Here is a 19120-nt window from a genome sequence, read left to right as displayed (position 1 = left end):
GCTCCACCGGCCTCACGGGTCGCGGAGGGCCACCACAGGCTGGAGAGGGCCCGCGGCCCGTCCGGAAGCGAGGCCGTGCGCGCCCGACGGCAGTGGGAGCCATGGCCAGGCTTTCAGCAGGGAGGCCCAAGTCTCGTCACTCCCCCGGGGCCGCTGCGTGCAGGTGCATGGCAAGTGGAGACGCCCGAGCGGGCAGACCCCAGGGGTTGCTGTGGGGTCCCGGCCACGCCTCTAGGCTTATGCCGGGAGCACAGGGGGTGAGGGTGCTTCCCGGGCCCAGCCTGGTCGGCGAAGGCCAGCTGCACGGCACCCCGGGTCTCAGGCTCCTCTCTGCGCGGGCTCCTGGCTCAGGAGCCGCCAGATGCTGTGTCTCAGCCCTGCCATCCAGGGTGCAGGGAGCGGGGGGGGGGGAGGGGGGTGCGGGGAGCGTCATCCTACCTGATCAACAGTGCAGAATTCCACACACAGGAAGCTGCTAAGGGGATGAAAATCAAACACCAACCAAAGCTCTTAATAAATAAAACAAGGGAGAGACACCGTCTGAACCTGCACCAGGCTCGCACACGGAACACAGATTCCTAAAGGCCACGTCGTACGCTGCCCTTGGGCTCTAGGTTTTGAATTAATTGTACGCACCAAGGCCTATTCGTCTGCAGGGGCGGGCAGAGAGGCTTTGAGGGGCAGGGACTCTGGCTAAGTGCAACAGGGAGCCTCCTCCCTCCACGGACACAAGGAACACATTTACGTCTGTGTTTATCATCCCGGCGACAGACAGGTATTCACGCCAGGGAGCGGTTCTGTCTACCGTGGAGATGGGAAAATGCAAAGCTCCCGGAAAGGTGGTGAGGCCCCATCGCTGGGGGTATGCAAGGAGGGTGGGGATGGAAATAAGGCAGATGATCCGGGTCAGAGAGGTGATGTGAGGGTCTAGAGGGGCCCCGGGGTGTGCTCGTGAGGCTAATGAGGGGGTTGCAAGGTGCGGTGATCAGGGAAGGCAGCTCAGGGGTGGGGGGTCGTCTAGGTCCAGACAGATGAGGACGTGGCCACATGAAAGTGAGAAAATGGGCACTTGGGCTGCAGCACAGCATGTGCAAGGGCCCTGAGGTGGGGAGAAGGGCAGGCTGGAGCACGGAGGATGAGGTGGCCGTGCGGGGTCGGGTGGGGGGACCAGACGGCACGGGGCCTCGGGGGTCGGGTCAGTGTCGGGGAGCTGCCGAGGGGGTCCTGCCGGTGACAGGCAGAATGGATTTACCAAGGCCATCCTGGCTGCCGCATGGAGGAGTGGCGGGAGGGAGGATGAGGGAGGTGAGCGGGGAGGCCAGTGGTGCGGGGACAAGTAGGGCACTGGTGGCTTGGGGGACGTTTCCAGGCCGAAGACTCGCCTGTGGCTTGTAGGTAAGGAACGAGGGAGGGTGACAAACACTCCTGGCTTAGACTTCCCGGTAGAGGACCACGGCCGGCAGGGATGCAGGGCTCCAGCCCCGGGAAGAGGCGGGCGCTGGAGACTGGCCCTGAGTCATCAGCGCCGTGCATCTGAGGGCGGGCCCAGCGAGGGGACAGCGGGCGGGAATTCTGTGCAGAAATGCCCGGGCTGGGCAGCGCCTCACCTGCCGTCATGTGTAGACATCACCCGGTGCCTTCTGGCTGGACCCTTGGGAGGGCGGGGGAAGGGAGGATGCTGCTCTATGGCGGCTGAGCCCAGGGGAGCTGACCTGACTCCAGGCCCCGGGGTTCCTGCGGTCCCCTGCCTGCAGAACGAAGCCTGGGACCCACGACGGTGCCGCTTTCCAAGCCAGCCAGAGCCGAGGCCTGAACAAGTGGCCTCAGACCCCCTTGACCCCTCCCTGCCTCACCGAGCGCCTCTGCGGTGCCTGAAGGGCCAGACTGGCAAGGCCCGATGAGACGGCGCTGGCCCGAGACCCCGGCGCAGCAAGGACTCCGCAAGGACGAGATTCTGCACGCGTAGCCGGCAGAAACCTGGGCGTCTGAGGTCCCTGTACCAAGGGCCAGGAGTGAGGGCGGGGCCACACTGCGCGAACGGTGCTCACGGACCCCAGCCCCGCGCCCTCCCCACCCCTCTCTTTAAGGCCCCCGCTCCCCCCACCCCGAGGCTCACAGGGTCCCGTGCCCGGGGGGACCTTGCCCTCTGCCTCTGCTGTGCTGCGTCCCTCCCGCCGCCCCCTCCTTTGCTGCGAGAGCTCCCGCTCACCGTCCACGGCTCGGCACAGAAGCTGACTCCCCGCGTGAAACAGAGACGGGGGTGGGGGCAGGAGTCCTGGCAGTGACAGTAACATGGGAACTAACACACGGTCTGCGGATCAGCCATCAGGGGCACGTGCCCACGCACCTCGGCCGTCAGTCCCCGCCCCCGCTCTCCCCGTCAGCCTCACTGTCATCAGATGGGAAGGGGGGCGGTAAGCAAGCTGCCTGAGGCCATGCAAGCGGCCGTGACCCCCGCGCTGGCAGCCGCCCCCTGTGCACCGGGCGACCTGTGCACCTGTCTGCCTTCAGGCTCTTGCCCTCTTCTCACCCTCCCACGTGTCTCCCCGACCCTCAGGTGTCTCCAGGGCAGGGCGTGGACAGGGTCGGCCCCATCCCAGCGCCCTTGTCACCAGCCGGGGGCCAGCTGGACACACAGGGAAGGTGCTTTACAAACGTGGACTCGATCAGTCAAGAAATGAGGGTTTCCAAATGCTCAGACGGCCTCCAACCTCCCTGCCTTCCCCGCCCCCAGCCCTGGAGCCTTATTCTAAGAGCATCCCCCTAAGAGACTCAGGGTTGGGGGGGGGGGCGGCATGGACACAACCACGCCGTAGTGGGCAGGCTCCAGCCCCACCCCGAGCCCCCTGTGTCTCAGAGGCATCGGCGTGGCCTGAGATGGGCCCGCCAGTCCCAAGCCCCAGGGCGGATGGGCCACCCGCGAGGGGGCAGTGTCTAAATACCCACCACCCGTCTCTGGGACTTTGCCCGGCACCGGGCTCTCATCCCTCACTCTCCTGGGCACCATCTAAACACAAGCCTGACCATATCACCCTCACCTCCCTCCAAGCCCTTCACTGGCTCCCCCAAACAATCACACTTAGGCCTATCTAGTGTTTCCCGGACTGGGTTCCTCGGAACCCCCGTGTGCCAGGAGGTCATATGTGTTCTGCTGACACCTTCTTGGAAAACGCTGGGTTTTATTATTTTTGTGTGTGTGGTGTGTGGGGAGGGGGCGTCTGACCGCAGGTGTCCCCGGAACTTCTGACAGACTCAGGCATCAACTGGGGAAGTCCGGCCTGCAAGATGGAGTCCAAGCCATTGGCACGACACTTATGGCCACTCGTCACCCATCCCTGCCGACCTGCCAGCCCTGGGTGTCACACACACACACACACACACACACACACACACACACACGCTCGTGCGCGCACTGCTCCCTGTTCCTGGAGAGCCCTTCTCTACCGCCGCCTGGAACATCCGTCCCTGGCGTGAGATTCAGTTCAGATGCTTCTCATCCCTGAAGGGCTGCAGGTGATATACTCCCCACGGGGCTCCCAGGGCCACAAGCCTGTCCTCGAGGTTAGCGTCTCCTGCCCTGAGGCTATGAAATGAGGGCCCACACCGGGCTTGACTCATCCCCCTGACCTTGGGGCTCAGCGCCCAGCACACCGCGACCCCAAGTACCTATTGGACCAACGCCTTCCTAGGAGGCGCCCCAAACAGATAAAGGGACGGCAGGGTTTTCTAGCATTTTCTTCCACGCACAGGGTCCAGCTGCGTGGCAAGAAGCAGCCCTGGGCCAGCTCCGGGTGGGGGGAGGTCGTCCTGGGGTTTGGAGGGACAGAGGAATTTCCTGCCTCAGCAGCCTGTCCCAGGAGGCCCCGAGCCAGAGACCCCACATGCTCCATCACCATTCCCAACAGCCCTCTGGAGACCGGCACTCTAAGACCAGCTCAAAAGAAAGAGAACGCTGGATGTCGCTCAAGGGAACATCCGGACTGGGTGAGATGTAAGGCCAGGAAAGACTGCCTTCCACCCAACACCCCCGGGGCGGAGCAGAGCGGAATACGGGACCCGCGGAAAGGATACGCAAGACAGGTACGTGTTGATGAGACCAGACCCCTTGGTGGTCAGGAGAGCACCGACTTTCCCCTTTAAACCACTTCTGTGACCCTGGGCCTCAGTTTCCCCACCTGGAAGACCAGGGGTCCGGCTAGATGATTTCCAAAGGGCCTGCCCACGATGCCCAGCCTGGGCCGACCTCCGGGCTCCTCGCCTCAGTTTCCCCGGAAGGGGCCTCCCCTTCCACCCCGTGCCCCCCTCGCTTACCCGACGGGCAGGCGCCCTTCTGCAGCTGGCGCACGGGCGTCCCGGAGAGCTGCAGCGCGCGCCGGCTGGCCGCCTGCAGCGCGCACACGCTGGCGTAGGTGTGCCCGTCGGTGCCGCACACGGCGTGCGCCCAGCGGCAGCGGCACACGCCGCGCGCGCACTCCAGGCTCTCCCCGCACGGCGAGTCGAGGGGGCGGCCGCACGGCTCGCCCTCGCTGGCGGCGCACACCAGGCAGCAGTTGCACTGGTCGGGCACGTAGCCGCCCGGACAGCGGGGACTCGGGCACCGGGACACGTCGCAGCGCGCGGGGCACGACGCGGCCGGGGGCTCCCGGGCCAGCGCCAGCGCGGCCAGCGCGGCCAGGAGCAGCGCGCGCGCCTGCATCGCGGCCGGGCCGGCGTCCGGCCGCAGCAGCGCGGGGGACGGGCCGGGGACCAGCGGGGGCGCCGAGGCGGTGCTGGGGCCGGGCTGCGGCCGCCTGCGGAGGGGACGGGGAAGGGCGCGCCGCCACATGCGCCGGCGGCTCCGGCGGGCGGGCGGGCAGCGGGACCGCAGGGGCACGCGGGGGCGGGGACCGGAGAGGCGCCCGCTCCTTCTGGGCCGACGCTGCGCGCCCGGGGCCCCGCCGCACTTAAAGGCGCGCGCGGCCCGCCCTCGCTGGAAGGGACGGCCCGGCCCCTCGGCCAGCCCCGCCCCGGCCCCCGCCGGCCCCCGCCCGGCCTGGCCTTCCGGGGCCTAGACCCAGCCGGCCGGCCTGGCCTCGGAAACGCGGGCGATGGGTTTGCTGGGGGGCCTGAGGGGCGGAGCCGCGGGCGGGAGGAGCCACCAGGGCACAGGCCTCTCTCGGGCGCTCCCAGAGTCCCGGTGCCAGCCGCGTCCCTGTCCGCGCCCAGGATTCCTCTCCCCGTGGAAATTGACAAGCCCGGATCTCCCTGCCCCTCCTCCCCAGCGCGTCCCCCCACCCCCTTGCCCCAAGTCCGGCTTGGAGGTCCAGCAGATGTCACCCCGGCCTGGCTCCCCACCTCCACCAGGGACAAACCCTCAGGAAGCACCGCCCTAGGCCCGGACTTCCCTCCTCAGAGCTTGGAGGGCGCGACCTCTTACTGACACGCCTGACCCAGTTCTGCCTGTCTGGGGGTTCCGGCCCTCAGCGCTCTGTGACCCTGGCAGTCGTCCGCAGCTCTGTGCCTCAGTTTCCCCCTCCACCAGAGGGGAAGGAAGAGCACTTTGCTAGCTCACAGGATTGCCGGGAGAAGCCCACGGAGGGGTCAGGGTACGGGACTCGCCTCTGGCAGGCGGCAAACCAGGAGCTGGTCACCACGTCGTGGAGCCGAGGCTCCGGAAGCAAAAGCCAATCAGCCAGAGTGGCGGCGCATCGAGCAGGGAAAAAACGCCCGCGCGCCAGCCCTGGGGCCGGAGATCCTCACCCTGTTTGTGTCGTCAGCCCCGCCGGGCACCTGCTGAAGCCTGGGGAGGCAGGCTGTCTCTCAGAAGGACGCTTTTGTAAACGCATGAGACACACTGGGCAGCATCGCAACGGAAAGGAGCTGCCCAAACGCAGAGATTAAAATAGAGCAACAGAAATAAGCCTGTGATGGACACACGGGCCTCTTTGTGAACGTGTTAAATCACAGCGTCTGGCCAGGGGCGGGGTTACCAGCCGAGATCCGCAAGCAGCGCGGAGCAGAAGGGACGCTTGGGGTGCCCGCAGCAGCCACGGTGGTCATGGAAGCACCTGTGGCTTCTCTCGGCGACGGTCACAGGCGGCTCCGTGGCTCGAGCCTACCTCGCCACGGAAGGAAACGCTGCCCTTCAGGGAGGGGCGTTGGTGACCACAGAGATGTCGGTTCTCACCCAAGTTTACGGACACCCAGGGTGGGAACCGCTGGCCAGAGGAAGGGACGCGGGGCAGGCGCTGGGGGGCCCCCGGCCGTGAGCACCATGGGGTCCCAAGAGGCAGTGGCCGCGAGCATGGATGACAACAGGGCGGTGGGGTGTGAAGGGAGGCTGGGGCTTCCTCTTCTCAAAGGGGCAACAGGGACATGTGCTTTTGCCCCCCAAAAACCGGAAATGTCTTTTTCTTTGAAGACGTGGAGAATTTCAGGCCCTTTCCTGGAATGACCCCGAACGCCAGGGGTTGGGGACTCCGGGACTGGGCTCCTGGTTTGCATCTCCTGCCGGACGGGCTCAGGCCTCAGCGGTAGAGGGAGTGGCCCGCCCAATGGGGGCATCGTGACCCAGAGCAGACCCTTCGTAGGGGTCCCATCATGCTGCAGATGCCCATCCCTCAGGGCAGTGCTTTCTGGTGCCCGGATTCTACAGGGCCCAGAAGAGCAGAGACCTCAGGAGGGGCCAAGAGCTCACTTCTTCCCACCCTTTTTTGTCTACAGATGGGGAAACTGAGGCTCCCCCAGGGCCGGCCGCTGCTACAGACCGAGCTATACGGCCCTCCATAGCTACTGCTGCTCCTGGGCCCTGGGGACTCTGCATACGTTGTTTGGCTCAATTTTCACGGTGCCTAGGAGGCTCCGGAAGGCGCAGGTCACAGCGTGTGGCAGGCTGGGACTCCAGTCTGGGTCTTTCTGCCAGTCCGAGCTCTTCCGTCCAGACCGCACTGCCCCCAACGGTCACCTATGACTTTTACAACCGCCTTGCAAAGGGGTGTTTACTCCTAGCACGGAGCGGGAAACCGAGGCCCAGAGTGAAAGGAAACATACAAGCTTCCCTCCTCCACTTGGACGGTGGGGTGTGGTTCCTGGGGTCGCCTTTGTGCGCCCCTGGCGTGGGCAGGCTGGGCTCACGTGGGCTGCAGCGAGCACGGGTTGGCCCCAGGCCCAGACCTCTGCTGGAGTCTGTTTCCAGATGTCAGGAGCCACTGCCTGGGAGACAGTGGGAACAGCGCCCCCTGCTGCTCGTGCTCCTTCCTGCCTCCCACTCAGGGAACCAGGACCCCCCCCCCCCCACCAGGAGCTTGGGGTGGGGGAGGCTATGGGACCCCTTCCGGGGCATCTGAGTCTCTCCCAGAGCCCTGCCCTCCCGTGGGTGCGTGTACAGGGAACGGGAGGCAGGTTGTCCGGCCTTCACGACTGGGCTCTGCGGGTGTCCCCGGGCACCCTGCCAGGCCCTCTCTGGTCCGCCACTGTCATCCGCTCTCCGACACTGCCCACAAATGCTGGACACTATTTTGTTGGCATAAACGTGTCATCCATTCGCGTGCATTTACTCCCCCTCACCGCTCCCATGTTTAAGGCTCTTCGTGAACAAGAACAAGAAAAAAAGAGAAAAGAGAAACAGAGCAAAGCAAATAAAGGGGGGGGGGGAAGGGAAGAAACATAATGGGAAGCCAGAAAGGAGGGTAATATGCAAACCGTTATTACCACAAGAGGATATTTTTAGTGCATGCCCATAAATTTGTCTCCGAGCTTCCTTGTAGCCAGGGCAAAGAGGGAAACGTGATGTCCATGTGATGGAAATGAGCCCATTATCCCAAGCAGCCTATTGTTTCTCACTGTTGAGGAGAGAAGGGTCCCCCGGGGAGCCTCAGAAACAAGATGCTGCCGACGTCCTGACAGCATGCTCCGCGGTGGGGCCTGTGTGGCTCCTCGTGCAGTGTTCCTCGGTGGGGACCCAGGCCAACACAGCTCAGGGATCCCGCGAGACGCTCCATTGGTCAGCAGGCGTGACCTGCATTCTCCTGGGGGTTTGCCACTCCTTCGGCACTGGGGCCTGCGCTTGGCAGAAAGTTGTAGAAGCTAAGTCGGGAGCAGGGGCTGAGATCCTGAGGTTGGTGGGAACCACCTCGCCTGCCCACTCATGAGCACACGTGCCCCACGCCAGGCCTCCGCAGGTGCCACACGGCCACAGGCAAAGAGATCCACGAACCCTTGTTCCGTGAACGGGCCGGGCTCAGCCCATGTAGTTTGGGGCACACAAGACAGCAGGGCAAGAAGGTTCTAGAAGAGGGGAGAGGGTCTGTGGGGACTGAGGGCCCTGGAAACCGTGTAGCAAGGGCCACAGATGCTGCCGTGGGACCGTCTAAGAAAACGTAGCTCAGGGACTGAGGCGTTGTCCCCAGGTCAGCGCTGGTGGGGGGGGGGGGGGGGCTGGCGTCACGACAGCAGAAGCCGGCCGGAGGGTGGTCCTGGCCCTGCACTCTGCCTTATCTGTGAGCTCGTGACAAGTGCCTTCTGGGGGACACCCTCACATTCTTGGGCAAAGGGGGATACTTTCAGTGGGGCTCTGGGTCCTGCACCTTTCAGAGGGTTCTTGCTGTAAACAGTGACCTTGCCTCTGGGGTGCAGTTATGATACGACCACCATCTAGGTCATGCCCGACCCGGCTCCAGGCGGCAGCCCCTTGCAGAGAGGGACAGTGTCTCATCTCCCCAGGGCTGGAGCACGCTGGGCGTCACACGGTGTTACCACCCACGATTGGAATGGAATTGAGTGCATCCGGGCCGGACCTGGGCTGGGCCGGGGTCTGCCTCCCCTCCCCCCCCATCCCGGGGCACCCCCTGCCGTGCCTCTAGCTCTGCAGAGAGCCGGACGGGGTTGCCGGGCCCTGGTCCTCGGGCCGAGCTGTCCAAACGCCGGGCAGGCTCTACCCCGTCCCCTGACCCTCGTCCAGGCCTGGGCTTCACATGGGGTGAGGTCATAGCTTATGTCACTTGGGGACCTCAAAGACCATCCCAGGCCACACCTCAGCCTGCGATAAGACTCATCAGCCCACATCAGTGGGTGACTCAGAGGGTGGGGTGGCCAGGGGTCAGTGACCTGGGAGCATCTGTCTGCCGTCCCCTCCCCTTGGCATCCACCACACTTAGAGGAAGCGAGTCCCTCTGAGAGGACGACCTTACCCTTCCCGGGGGGGAAGGAAACCTGGGGGCCTGGCAGGGGGCCACTCCAGGACCCGGGGATTGGAGGGCCTTCCTGAGTGGGTGGCATTCGAGAGGGGCTCCGACCACCAGGGCAGGGGCTGCAGGAAGGGGGTGCAAGAAGGCAGGACACCTGGAGGGACAAGATGATTCCTCAGCTCCCGGTCCTTCAGGGTCAGCGACAGAAAGCCCCGCTCCAACTGGCCTCAACAAAAGGGAATTGACGCGGTGGGCTGGCATCAGGTATGGCCCGATCCAGGGACTCCCAATGTCCTCCGGCCCGTGTGGATTGTGTTCCCCTGGTGCTGGCTGCATGACGGCCACCAGCAGAACCAGGCACCGTGCTCCAGGGTGAGTCCCCAGCAGCCCTGCAGAAGTCTCAGTGCATCTCATTGGCCCTGGTGGCTCTCCTGTCCATCCCTGACCTAGTCACGGAGGCAACAGAGTCCGGAGCTGCGTCCCGTCCGTGTCTGATCACCTGCGGGCTCGGCGTTCTCCAGAGGACGATGGTCCCCGCTGGCAGGAAGGTGTATCCAGAGACCGAGCTGACAGAGGTGCTGGGTGACTGCACCGGGAGACGTGAGCATCCCCTTCCCAGGCTTCCTGGCAGGGCCTCTGCTCACACACCTCTGATGACGGGGAGCTCACCGCCATCAAAGCAGTCCCTTCGGTTACTAGAATGTTCTTCCTTTGAGTTAAATTCTGCTCCTGTAACTCCCACCTTTGGACTCCGCTCGACCCCACAAGGCTGTAGAGAATACATCAGTCCCCTCATGGACAAAAGGAGGCCATAAACACCTGAGGCGGGTCCCCAGTTCTTTCTTCTCTAGTCATTTGCTAGGTGACCTGGGGCCCCAGTTTCTTACCTACTGGAGGATGAGAAGAAAGAGGCTTCCTCCTGGGGCTCCCAAGAGCCAAAGGAGGAGATGGGTGGGGTGCTAGGATGCCCCCCAAGATTCCTGCCCCTGGTATGCACACCCTGCGTAATTCCCTTCCCCTTGACTGTGGGTGGGCCTGACCTAATCAGGCAAGCCCTCAAAAGGAACTGGACCCTTCCTGAAGTCAGAGGCTTAAAGCGTAGACAGCTTGGAAGTTCGAGGGGCCCAGGAAGCGGGCCGCGGGGCAAGGACCTGGGGCAATCTCTAGGAGCTGAGCAGACCCCAGCTGACAGCCAGCAAGAAGATGGGAACCACAGTCCTGCAACCACGAGGAATGAATTCTGCCAACACCCGAAGATGCTTTCCTCGCTGAGCCTCCGGTCGGGGTGCTGCCGGCCGACCCCCTGCGAGACTTTGAGCCAGGACGAGCCACAGCGTGCCAGCCTCTTGACCCACGGAGACAGCGAGGCAATGAAGGTGTGTGGTTTTAAGCCACTAGGTTTGCGAGGATTTGTGACGCAACACAGAAAACAAATAAGGGGGAAGAGGGCTGGGTGAACATATGGCAGCGGGAGCACGTCAGGGGAGGCATGGAGGGGTGGGAGGGCAGATGGCCGGACGAGGGTGGGAGCGGGTCCTGGAGGCGGGGAGGGACCCCACTGCGGCCAGGTAGAGTGGAGCCGCCCTCGAGCTCTGCCCTGCTCACCCGGCTCTGCCCTCCTCGGAGCTTTTCCTTAAATTCTGGGAACAATGCCACCCAGGGTGCCAATTATACCCATTTCGTGGAGGCAGAAAACTGAGCTAAGAGAGTCTAAGTGGCTTTCCCAAGGCCCCTGAACCATTGGATGAAGGACTCAGGATTAGGGAATGGTTGGGTCCGACCCCAAAGTCCGTGCTCTTTTCTCAGCACTACACTTCTGTTCGTACCCGTTTTATAGGAGGAAAACCGAGGCCCGGGAAGGGCAAGTGGGTTGCTGAGACAACCAGGCTAATCGACATAAGGTCACGGGGACTGAGCCTCTCCCCTGCAGCGGCGCGAACCCTTTTACCACGTCCTCCGAAGCAGCTGCTGTTACTGACGTGCTCGTTTCACACATTAAGAAAGCGGGGCCCAGAGAGGTCCAATGACGTCCCGAGGTCACACGGCAAGCGAGCCACAGAATCCGGATTCAAACCCAGGCAGCGGGACTGGTACCTCTCGTGCGCAAGTTGGTTGGGAACTAGCCGACGCCGAGGCCCAGGCAGGGAGGCTGAGCCAAGATGGGCAGGGTAGGGGCCCGGCTGATGGAAATGATGAAATCGGGGCCCCCGGCCAGCAGGGCTTGGGCTCTTCCTTTTAAGACAACAACCCTCGGCTTTGTCTGCAGCCCAGGCCCTTCTTGGAAATCACCCCACCCTGCCCCATCCCCCACGGGGGAGGTGTTGGACGTGACCCCTCTCCTGGGAGGATACGGCCTGTCTGTTCCGTCAGGCTCGGCTGCTCTCAGGACCGCCAGCCCCACCCACCGGGCTGGTGGCCGCGGGCCTCCACCGCCTGCCTCCCGGGAGCCGTCCGGCCTTCAGGCCCCGAGGCCCTTCTCCGGCCTCGTGGGAGCCTCGGGCCGGGCGATGCCCCGGGACAGTCACTCTGGCCGTCCAGGGTGTCAGGCATGGGCAAACCTGCCAGGAGCCACGGGCAGGAGTCTGGAACCCCTTTCCCTGCGCCCCTGGGCCGAGCCGCTCTTCAGACCCCGTGAGCTGTGTCCTCCGGGGTCCCCGCGGGCCAGCTGTGTGTGAGCCAGAGACAAAATAGCTCAGAGCTGAGGGCGAGGGGGGCGCTGATGGCCGTCTGGGGCCCCCCTCAAAGCTTTCACGTGGTGACAGGACACAGGTGCCCCCAGGAGCCCCCCTCCAACGATCCCAGCGCCAAGTCATTTCTGGGCGACTGCTGTGTTCCCTGCAGTTTGAGTCCCCACGTGTCCCGGTGGAGGGTCTCCTACCATTCCCACGTCACAGGGAAGAACACTGAGGCTCAGAGAGCTTAAGTGACTCGCCCCAGGTCACACAGCGGGCCCTGATTTGGGGGGGCGGTGTGGGCTGGGGAATACCGAAGGTGCTCAGTTGGAGGCTGGGGTCACGCAGTCACAAAGTGACGTGCTCCGGGCCAGAGCTAGAGCCCCCCCCCCCCACACACACACCCAGGGGTCGTCCCAAGGGGCTTGCATACCTTCCGGGAAGGGAGCGCCTCTCACACACCCCCCGGGGCAGCCTGCCTGCCTCGTTCTTCCAGCATCTCCTCTGTCGGCAGCGCCCCACGCCCCACGTTGTCCTGCCAGGCTGGGGTCCCCACAGCTCCCTGGGCCTCTCAGCCTGGACCCAGCGCCCACCCTGCAGCCACTTCAGGTTGGGGCCGCAGGTCACGCTGTCTTCCTAGAACTGCTCCCCACTTTCCCAGTCCACAGGAGCCAAGTTTCAGGTCCTAGCGCCTTTCAAGGGTAGGCCCTGATTGGCCCAGCGCATGGGCATGTCCCGCCCTCCTTCCACGGTGATTGGTTCAGGTGTGGGTCCCCTAACCCATGAGAGTCAATTCCACTTAAGGAGCCAGTTGCCTGAGCTTCTGGCTGGAGGAGATTTTTCCCTCCAGCCCAGTCTTTTTCTTTCTTCAGATGTGAGAATCAGGACCCGTGACTCTGTAACCATCTGATGACCTTGAGGGGAGTGTCTGCCTTGGCACGAAGCCACATGAGAAGTGGAACTGAGAGGAGAGAAAGAGCAGAGCCTGGATCCTGGATCCTGGATCATGCCACGCCTGAAGCTGTACTCTGTTCTCAGTGAATTAAGTCAATAATCAGCTGGGTTGGGTGTCCTGTGGTTACCCGCAACTTAGATTGTTGCACAGAGGCCTTGTGCAGCTGGACCCCGACAGTAAATATAGATTCACAAGGAGCACTCAGCCCAGGGGCGGGGGTTATGCACCTACTGTTTACAGAGCGCCCATGATGTGCTGGGCACTGTCCCCTTTATGTGCACACCGGGCCCCCACTTTACGCGTGGGGACCTGAGGCTAAGGCCTGTGAAATGGCGGCTGGGGCTTGGCCCCTGCTTTGTCTCACCCAGAGCCTGTGTGGCTCCCCCTCCCCAGGCGGCCCGACCCCAGCGGCGGCCCAGAGCCCGGCCTCACTGGACATCTGGAACCGGGAGCATCTGGCTGCAGGCGGGAGGCCCGGGCATGGCTGGCGCCCGGAGCTCGCGGGGGGCGCACGGTGTAACCACAAGCCAGCTCCGTGACGCAGCCGGCTCCCGACCCCGCGTGCTCAGGCTCTGACGCGTCCTGCCTGCCATGTGACTGTCAGAGCCCCCTCTCTCCTCCTTCGCACGGGCACACCTGGCCTCCGTACTCTTGTGCCACTCAGAGGCTGCCAGGGCACCAGCCGACCAGCCGGCAGAGACCGGGGCCCCGGGCACTGAGTGCCCCCCTCCTTGAGGGCAGCTGCGCCCCACGCCTCCCACCCTCCTGGACGACGGTCTCTGCCCTCCGCCTACCTGTCCCGCCTTTGGCTTTCATCCACCCTCCGACCCGCCCTGCCCCTGCCCCAGGTCCTGGCTGGCAACCCCTCGTTCCCAGGACGCCTCACAGCAGGGACTTCCTCCTCTGTCCCTCTGGGGTTCCGACTGCACACCCCATCTCTGGCATCTCCGGTTTGGAAAACTGTACCGGCTTCAGTGGCACGTGATTCACACGCCACACAAAGTACACGCGTCCGTGCGTTTTCATGTGTTCACAGACGTGTGCAGGCGTCCCCACACTTAATTTTAGGACGCCCCCGAACAAACCCTGCGCCCGTTAGCTGCCACTCCCCCCCCGCCCCCCAGCAACCAGTAATGTGCCTCCTCTGTCCCTGCAGACCCGCCCTCTCCGGACATGTCAGGCACGTGGAGCCCTACAGGCGTGGCACCTGTCGGCGCTCTGTTCCCTTTCACGGCTGCACAGGGGGTCCACCGCACGGACACGCGACGCTTGGTTCATCCAGTCACCGTCAAGGAGCATTTGGGAGCGCACTCCCGGGAGCAGAATTGCCGGGGCTCGCGGACCGACCTCTGGAGGAGCTGCCAGCCCGTCTTCCCGGGTGACCGTAGTGCCCTTCGCCCCCGCCAGCAGCGCCCCGGGCTCCCGCCCTCTGCCTCCTTGCCAACCCTTGCTACTTTCCGTCTCCTAAAAATGCTTAAAAGTCACCCTAATATATGTGAAGGGCGTCTCTTTGTGGTTTCGATTTGCATTTCCCTGACGGCTCATGATGTTTGTGTGCTTTTCGGCCATTTGTATGTTCTCCTTGGAGAAATGTCTGTTCAGATCCTTTGCCCGTCCTTAAATTGGGGGGCCTTTTGAAATTATTGAGTCGCAGGAGTTACCTGTATGTTCTGGATAAAAGTCCCTTATCGAATATATGATTTGTGAGTAGTTCTCTCCCATTCTATGGGTTGTATTTTAACCGGTGTCCTTGAGGCACAAAAGTCTAATTTTGATAAAGCCCAATTCGTCCGTTTTTGTGTTTGCTCGCTTGTGTTTTTAGGTGTCATATCTGAGAAGGCCTAGCCTACCCCAACGTCACGAGGACACCTGCGTTTTTCTCTAAGGGCGATAAAACCTTGGTGCTTGTCTATGGGCCTGGGACCCCTTCGGGTCATTCTGTGTGTCGTGTGAGGTAGGGGTCCTGCTGCACCCACATGCATCCCCGCTGCACCCCTGCACCCCTGGCATCCCCTGCACCCCTGCATCCCCTGCACCCCCACATCCCCTGCACCCCTGCACCCCCTGCACCCAAAGAAGACACAGATGGCCAGCACCACGAAAGATGCTCAGCACCACTCATCATCAGAAAATACAAATCAAAACCACGGTTAGATAGCACCTCCCACCTGTCAGAATGGCGAAAGTCAGCAACTCAGGCAACAACAGGTGTAGACGAGGATGCGGAGAAAGGGGAACCCTCGTCCGCTGTTGGTGGGATCGCACACTGGTGCAGCTGCTCTGGAGAACAGTGTGGGGTCCTCACAAAGGTCAAAACAGAACTACCCTACGACCCGCTTCAGGGATGGACCTAAAGGAAGTGTGAGCGGGCTACGGAGGGTTCTCTGCGCCCCCGTGGTCTTGGCAGCATCATTCACGCAGCCGAGACACGGACGCAACCCCAGCGTCCACCGAGGGACGAGTGGGTAGGGGGATGTGGCGAGTGTGGACGATGGGGCGTGACTCAGCCGTGAGACAGACGAACTGCCAGCGCTTGCGACGACACGGACGGACCTGGGGTGCACGGAGAGAGACAAACAGCGTACGACGGTGCCCGTATGTGGGTCTACGGAGGTGGAGCTCGTCGGGATGGAGAGCAGAGCGGGCACTGCCCTGCTGAGGGCGGTGGGGGTGGGAAATGTTTCTTAACTGCTTCTGTAAGCATCATATATATATATATATATATATATATATATATATATATATATAAAATTTCCTTTTAAGAAATCCTTCTCTGGGTGCCTGGGAGGCTCAGTCAGTTGAGCATCTGACTCTTGATTTCGGCTCAGGTCATGATCTCGAGTTTCGTGGGTTTGAGCCCTGCATCGGGCTGCATGCTGACAGCACAGAGCCTGCTTGGGAATCTCTCCCCCCCCCCCGGCCCTCCCCTGCTCTCTCTGTCTCTCTCAAAATAAACACACTTAAAAAAATAAAAGAAATTTAACAAGCCTTTTTACATCCTTATGCAAAAGAGTGAAGCTGGACCCCTACCTCACACCATATCCAAACATTCACTCAACGTGGATCGAAGACCTAAACATAACAGTAAGACAATAAAACTCTTGGGAGAAAAATTAGAGAAAAGCTTCAGGACGTTGAATTTGGTGACTGTTTCTTGGATAGGACGCCAAGGGCACAGGCCTCCGTCAAAACGGAACCCCTTGTATGTCAAGGACACAATCGGTCAACGGAGGGAACAGGCGACCGACACATGCACCTGCTGGTGGCACATCTGACGAGGGGCGAGTGTCCAGAATGCACGGGGGAGGTGACCGCGCTCTGGAGATGCTGGCGGTCGCACGTTATGAATGCACTTCATGCTGCCGAACTGTATACCTAAAAATGGTTCAAAGATAAATTTTATCTTAAATATATTTCACCACAATTAAAAAGACATCACGGCTCCTTTAACAGGACGGAATGGTCCCGTGCTCTAGCCAAGGTCAGCCTCGGCCATCCCATGCGACCCCTTCCCGGTCCCCACCTCAGGCCTGTGCCCACACTGTCCTTCTGCACGGCCACCTTCCTTCCACCTGCCCCTGTCCCTAAGGCCCGGCTCAAGGTCCTGTCCTCCACCCACACAGTTGTACTCGGGACCCCAGGCAGGGAAACGCCCATTCTGGGGTCACCGGGCAGGCTGGTGCCCAGGGTAGGTCTGACGCCAGTGTTTCTCACCCACGCCCAGCCTCCCCAGCCCTCCCCGGGCACCTGCTCCCGGGCACGTAGCCGCGTCCTGGGTGGCGTTGCCCCGGGAGGGTCTCAACCGTGCCAGGTGCCCAGAGCCTCGTTCTGTGTTCACTGCGGCCACGGAGTCCACTGGAAGGAGGGTGTTATAAGGCCACGTTTCCGTGAACGCGGCCCCCTGGGGCTGCTCTCCAGCAAAGCTGCCCTTTGCAGCCCGGTGACAAGCAGAAGTGATTCAGGGTGTCCCCGTGCGAGGACAGCGGCGTGGTCTCTCGTACCAAACCGAGTGAGGCTTCAGGGCAAGGTCCCTGCCCGCTCACCCCAGCCCGCAGCTCGCTCTTTCAGGGTGGGGCGGGGAGAGCCGGACGCACAGTCAGGGACAGACTCCCCTGCAGAGAGAGCTGCTCGCCGCCGGGCTCCAGGGCTCCCAGGACCTCTCCTGAGGAAGAAGGCTTCACATAGCGCTTAGCTGGGGGTGTCTCTCCCCACGGCCCTTTCAGTCCGCCGAGCCCTGGGATCGCCTCGGAGGCCACACGGCCGTTGCTCAAGGAAGTGTGCCCCACGGGGCACAAAGGCTTCATGCTTCGTGAAGAGGGTGTCCCCGGGGTGAAAGAGACGACAATATACACGGAAGGGCCGTATGATGCCTTTTTGTAAAAATCAGAAAGGGCATGCGCCTACTCGTCCCTCCTATCTGGGTCTGGGAGGAGATTCTCCAAACTGCGCCTCTCGGAGGCGGGACTCGGGCTGATTTTTCCTTTAACGATTGCCTTTCTCTACACAGACACGTACTGAGGGTACGACGGTCGAGAGTTACTTTGGAGCCGTGTTCGCGTGTGTGCACACGTGTGTGCGGGTGTGCGCGTGTGCAATGTAGGCGTGGGTGTGCACGCACACACCTGTGTGCACATCGTGTGAGTTCGAGCGGTGTGGGCAGGTGTTGTGGGAACGTTGCTCCGTCTGGCTGCGTGTCAGTCTTTATAGGCCGGTCACTGTCTTCTCCAGCACACAGTCCTGGTCCCCAGGGCCATTCCCAGGGCCAGGAGGAGGGTTCTTCCCAGACTTGCGGTCCTGGGGTTGTTTCCGGAGGGGGGAGGGGGGCTGGCCGCCTCCAGCTGGTGGCCGGCGGGCGTCTGGGATGCTCAGAGCTCAGGACTGACCTCCGACGCCCGGAAGGCGGAAGGTCAGGTCCACCAATAACCTCAGGGGAAAACACTCACTTTCCCATCTGTCACCGCAGAGGAGCAGAGCTTGGCCGGGCTGGGAAGCAGCCGCCTCCATTGTACAGATGTGGAAACTGAGGCCCAGGGAGAGCATGAAACTGGCCCACATCACGGAGCTGGTGAGCGGCCGCGGGGCACGGACTCCTGGGCTCAGAGCTTTGCCACCACCCCAGGCTCCAGGTGGACGTGATTTGGGGGGACACTATTCAACCCGTTCCCTGTCCTCAGGCTCTCTCCAGGCTCCCGAGGCAGATTTCCAACCTCTTGGCAAATAGCACTTGCTGTTAATTTCTCGGCCCACCCCCCCATTCCCGGTGCCACTTCTGTCCCCCAGCCGCAGGCCCGCGGCCCTCATGAACGTGAAAGAAATGAGCCATTAGTAAGCAAAGTGTCAAAACAGACACGGGTGATGAGGGCGGGTCCTCCCCTCACCCCTCCCAAAGGAAAGGAAACCCAGCTCTCAGAATCCAGACCCCAGACCCAGAACAAAGGAGCCCTCGGGCGGAGACAGGGTCACACACACCGTGGAGGCCCTGAGCCGCCGGCTTCCCCGGAGGAAACCGCCAGCTTCCGCCTGGGCTCCTGCCTCCCACAGGGCCAGCCGCGCTCACACGGGCCAACCTTCCCAGGGACCCACCACTGCCGGGAAGCCGGTCTCCGGTCTCCTTCCCAGGCTCCAGGACAGGCTTCCCCCTGTCCCTCCCTCGGGGGGACTCGGGCGGCTGGTATGGAGGGGACCGGCGCCCCCTGCCCGCCTCCGTCTGTGTTTGGGGGGGGGCCCACAGCCAGGGGTCTACCTGACATTACACCCACAGCCCCGCCTCCCTCACTGCCCTCTATGGGGCAATGGAGGGGGGCTGAATGGCCCTCGACAGGTGGGAGCGGCAGGAAGACGACCCCCCCCCCCCCAGAAATGTCCACGTCCTAACCTTGGATCGTGTGAACGTGACCTCATACGGCAAAACAAGGAGTTTGGAGATGAGTTTACGTGAAGGATATGAAGAGGGGGGTTATCCCGGATTAGCTGGTGGGTCCGACCTGGGTTCGAAAGCGTCCTTCTCGGGGGTGGGGGGAGCAGAGTGTGAGCGCACACACGGGGTGGGGTGCACCCTGGAAGGTTCCAGAGACACAGCCACCGGCCCAGCAGTGCGGCAGCCCAGCCCCCGAACCGGAAAGGGCAGGAAGCCATTGTCCCCGGGCCCCCGGAGGGAGGAGCCCCAGCCGACTCCCCCATTTCAGAGTCTGGTCCCCAGACGGTGAGAGGGTAATTTCTGTCGTTTTAAGCCCCCCCCCCCACATGTGTTACAGTCGCCACAGGAAGCTAACACACTCTTACCCTTGAACAAATGAATATGAAGTTAAAAAAAATCCTGAAATACTGAC

The 19120-nt window shown here is 62.4% G+C and overlaps 1 protein-coding gene and 1 long non-coding RNA gene across 4 annotated transcripts in view; one reads left to right on the top strand and one right to left on the bottom strand.

The window, feature by feature from the left end:
- HTRA3 (HtrA serine peptidase 3) overlaps positions 1–4931 on the bottom strand; it is a 29877-nt gene extending 24946 nt beyond the window's left edge. For 2 of the 3 annotated variants that reach the window (XM_045474688.1, XM_045474687.1), the window contains exon 1: positions 4312–4930. In XM_045474688.1, coding sequence (XP_045330644.1) covers positions 4312–4825 — 514 coding nt within the window. In that variant the 5' untranslated portion in view covers positions 4826–4930. Of the gene's footprint in view, positions 1–4311 lie in introns of all 3 variants that reach the window. The other variant, XM_045474685.1, reaches the window with a different exon arrangement.
- Positions 4932–8407: 3476 nt separating this feature from the next.
- Positions 8408–14491, top strand: LOC123596231. Its single transcript, XR_006711614.1, has 2 exons — positions 8408–10540; positions 11002–14491. It is a non-coding gene; the product is annotated as an uncharacterized LOC123596231 (long non-coding RNA).
- The last annotated feature ends 4629 nt before the right edge of the window (positions 14492–19120 follow it).

Source organism: Leopardus geoffroyi, chromosome B1, assembly GCF_018350155.1.
Source record: "Leopardus geoffroyi isolate Oge1 chromosome B1, O.geoffroyi_Oge1_pat1.0, whole genome shotgun sequence".
Lineage (NCBI taxonomy): Eukaryota > Metazoa > Chordata > Mammalia > Carnivora > Felidae > Leopardus > Leopardus geoffroyi.
This window is presented reverse-complemented; position numbering and strand designations above follow the sequence as displayed.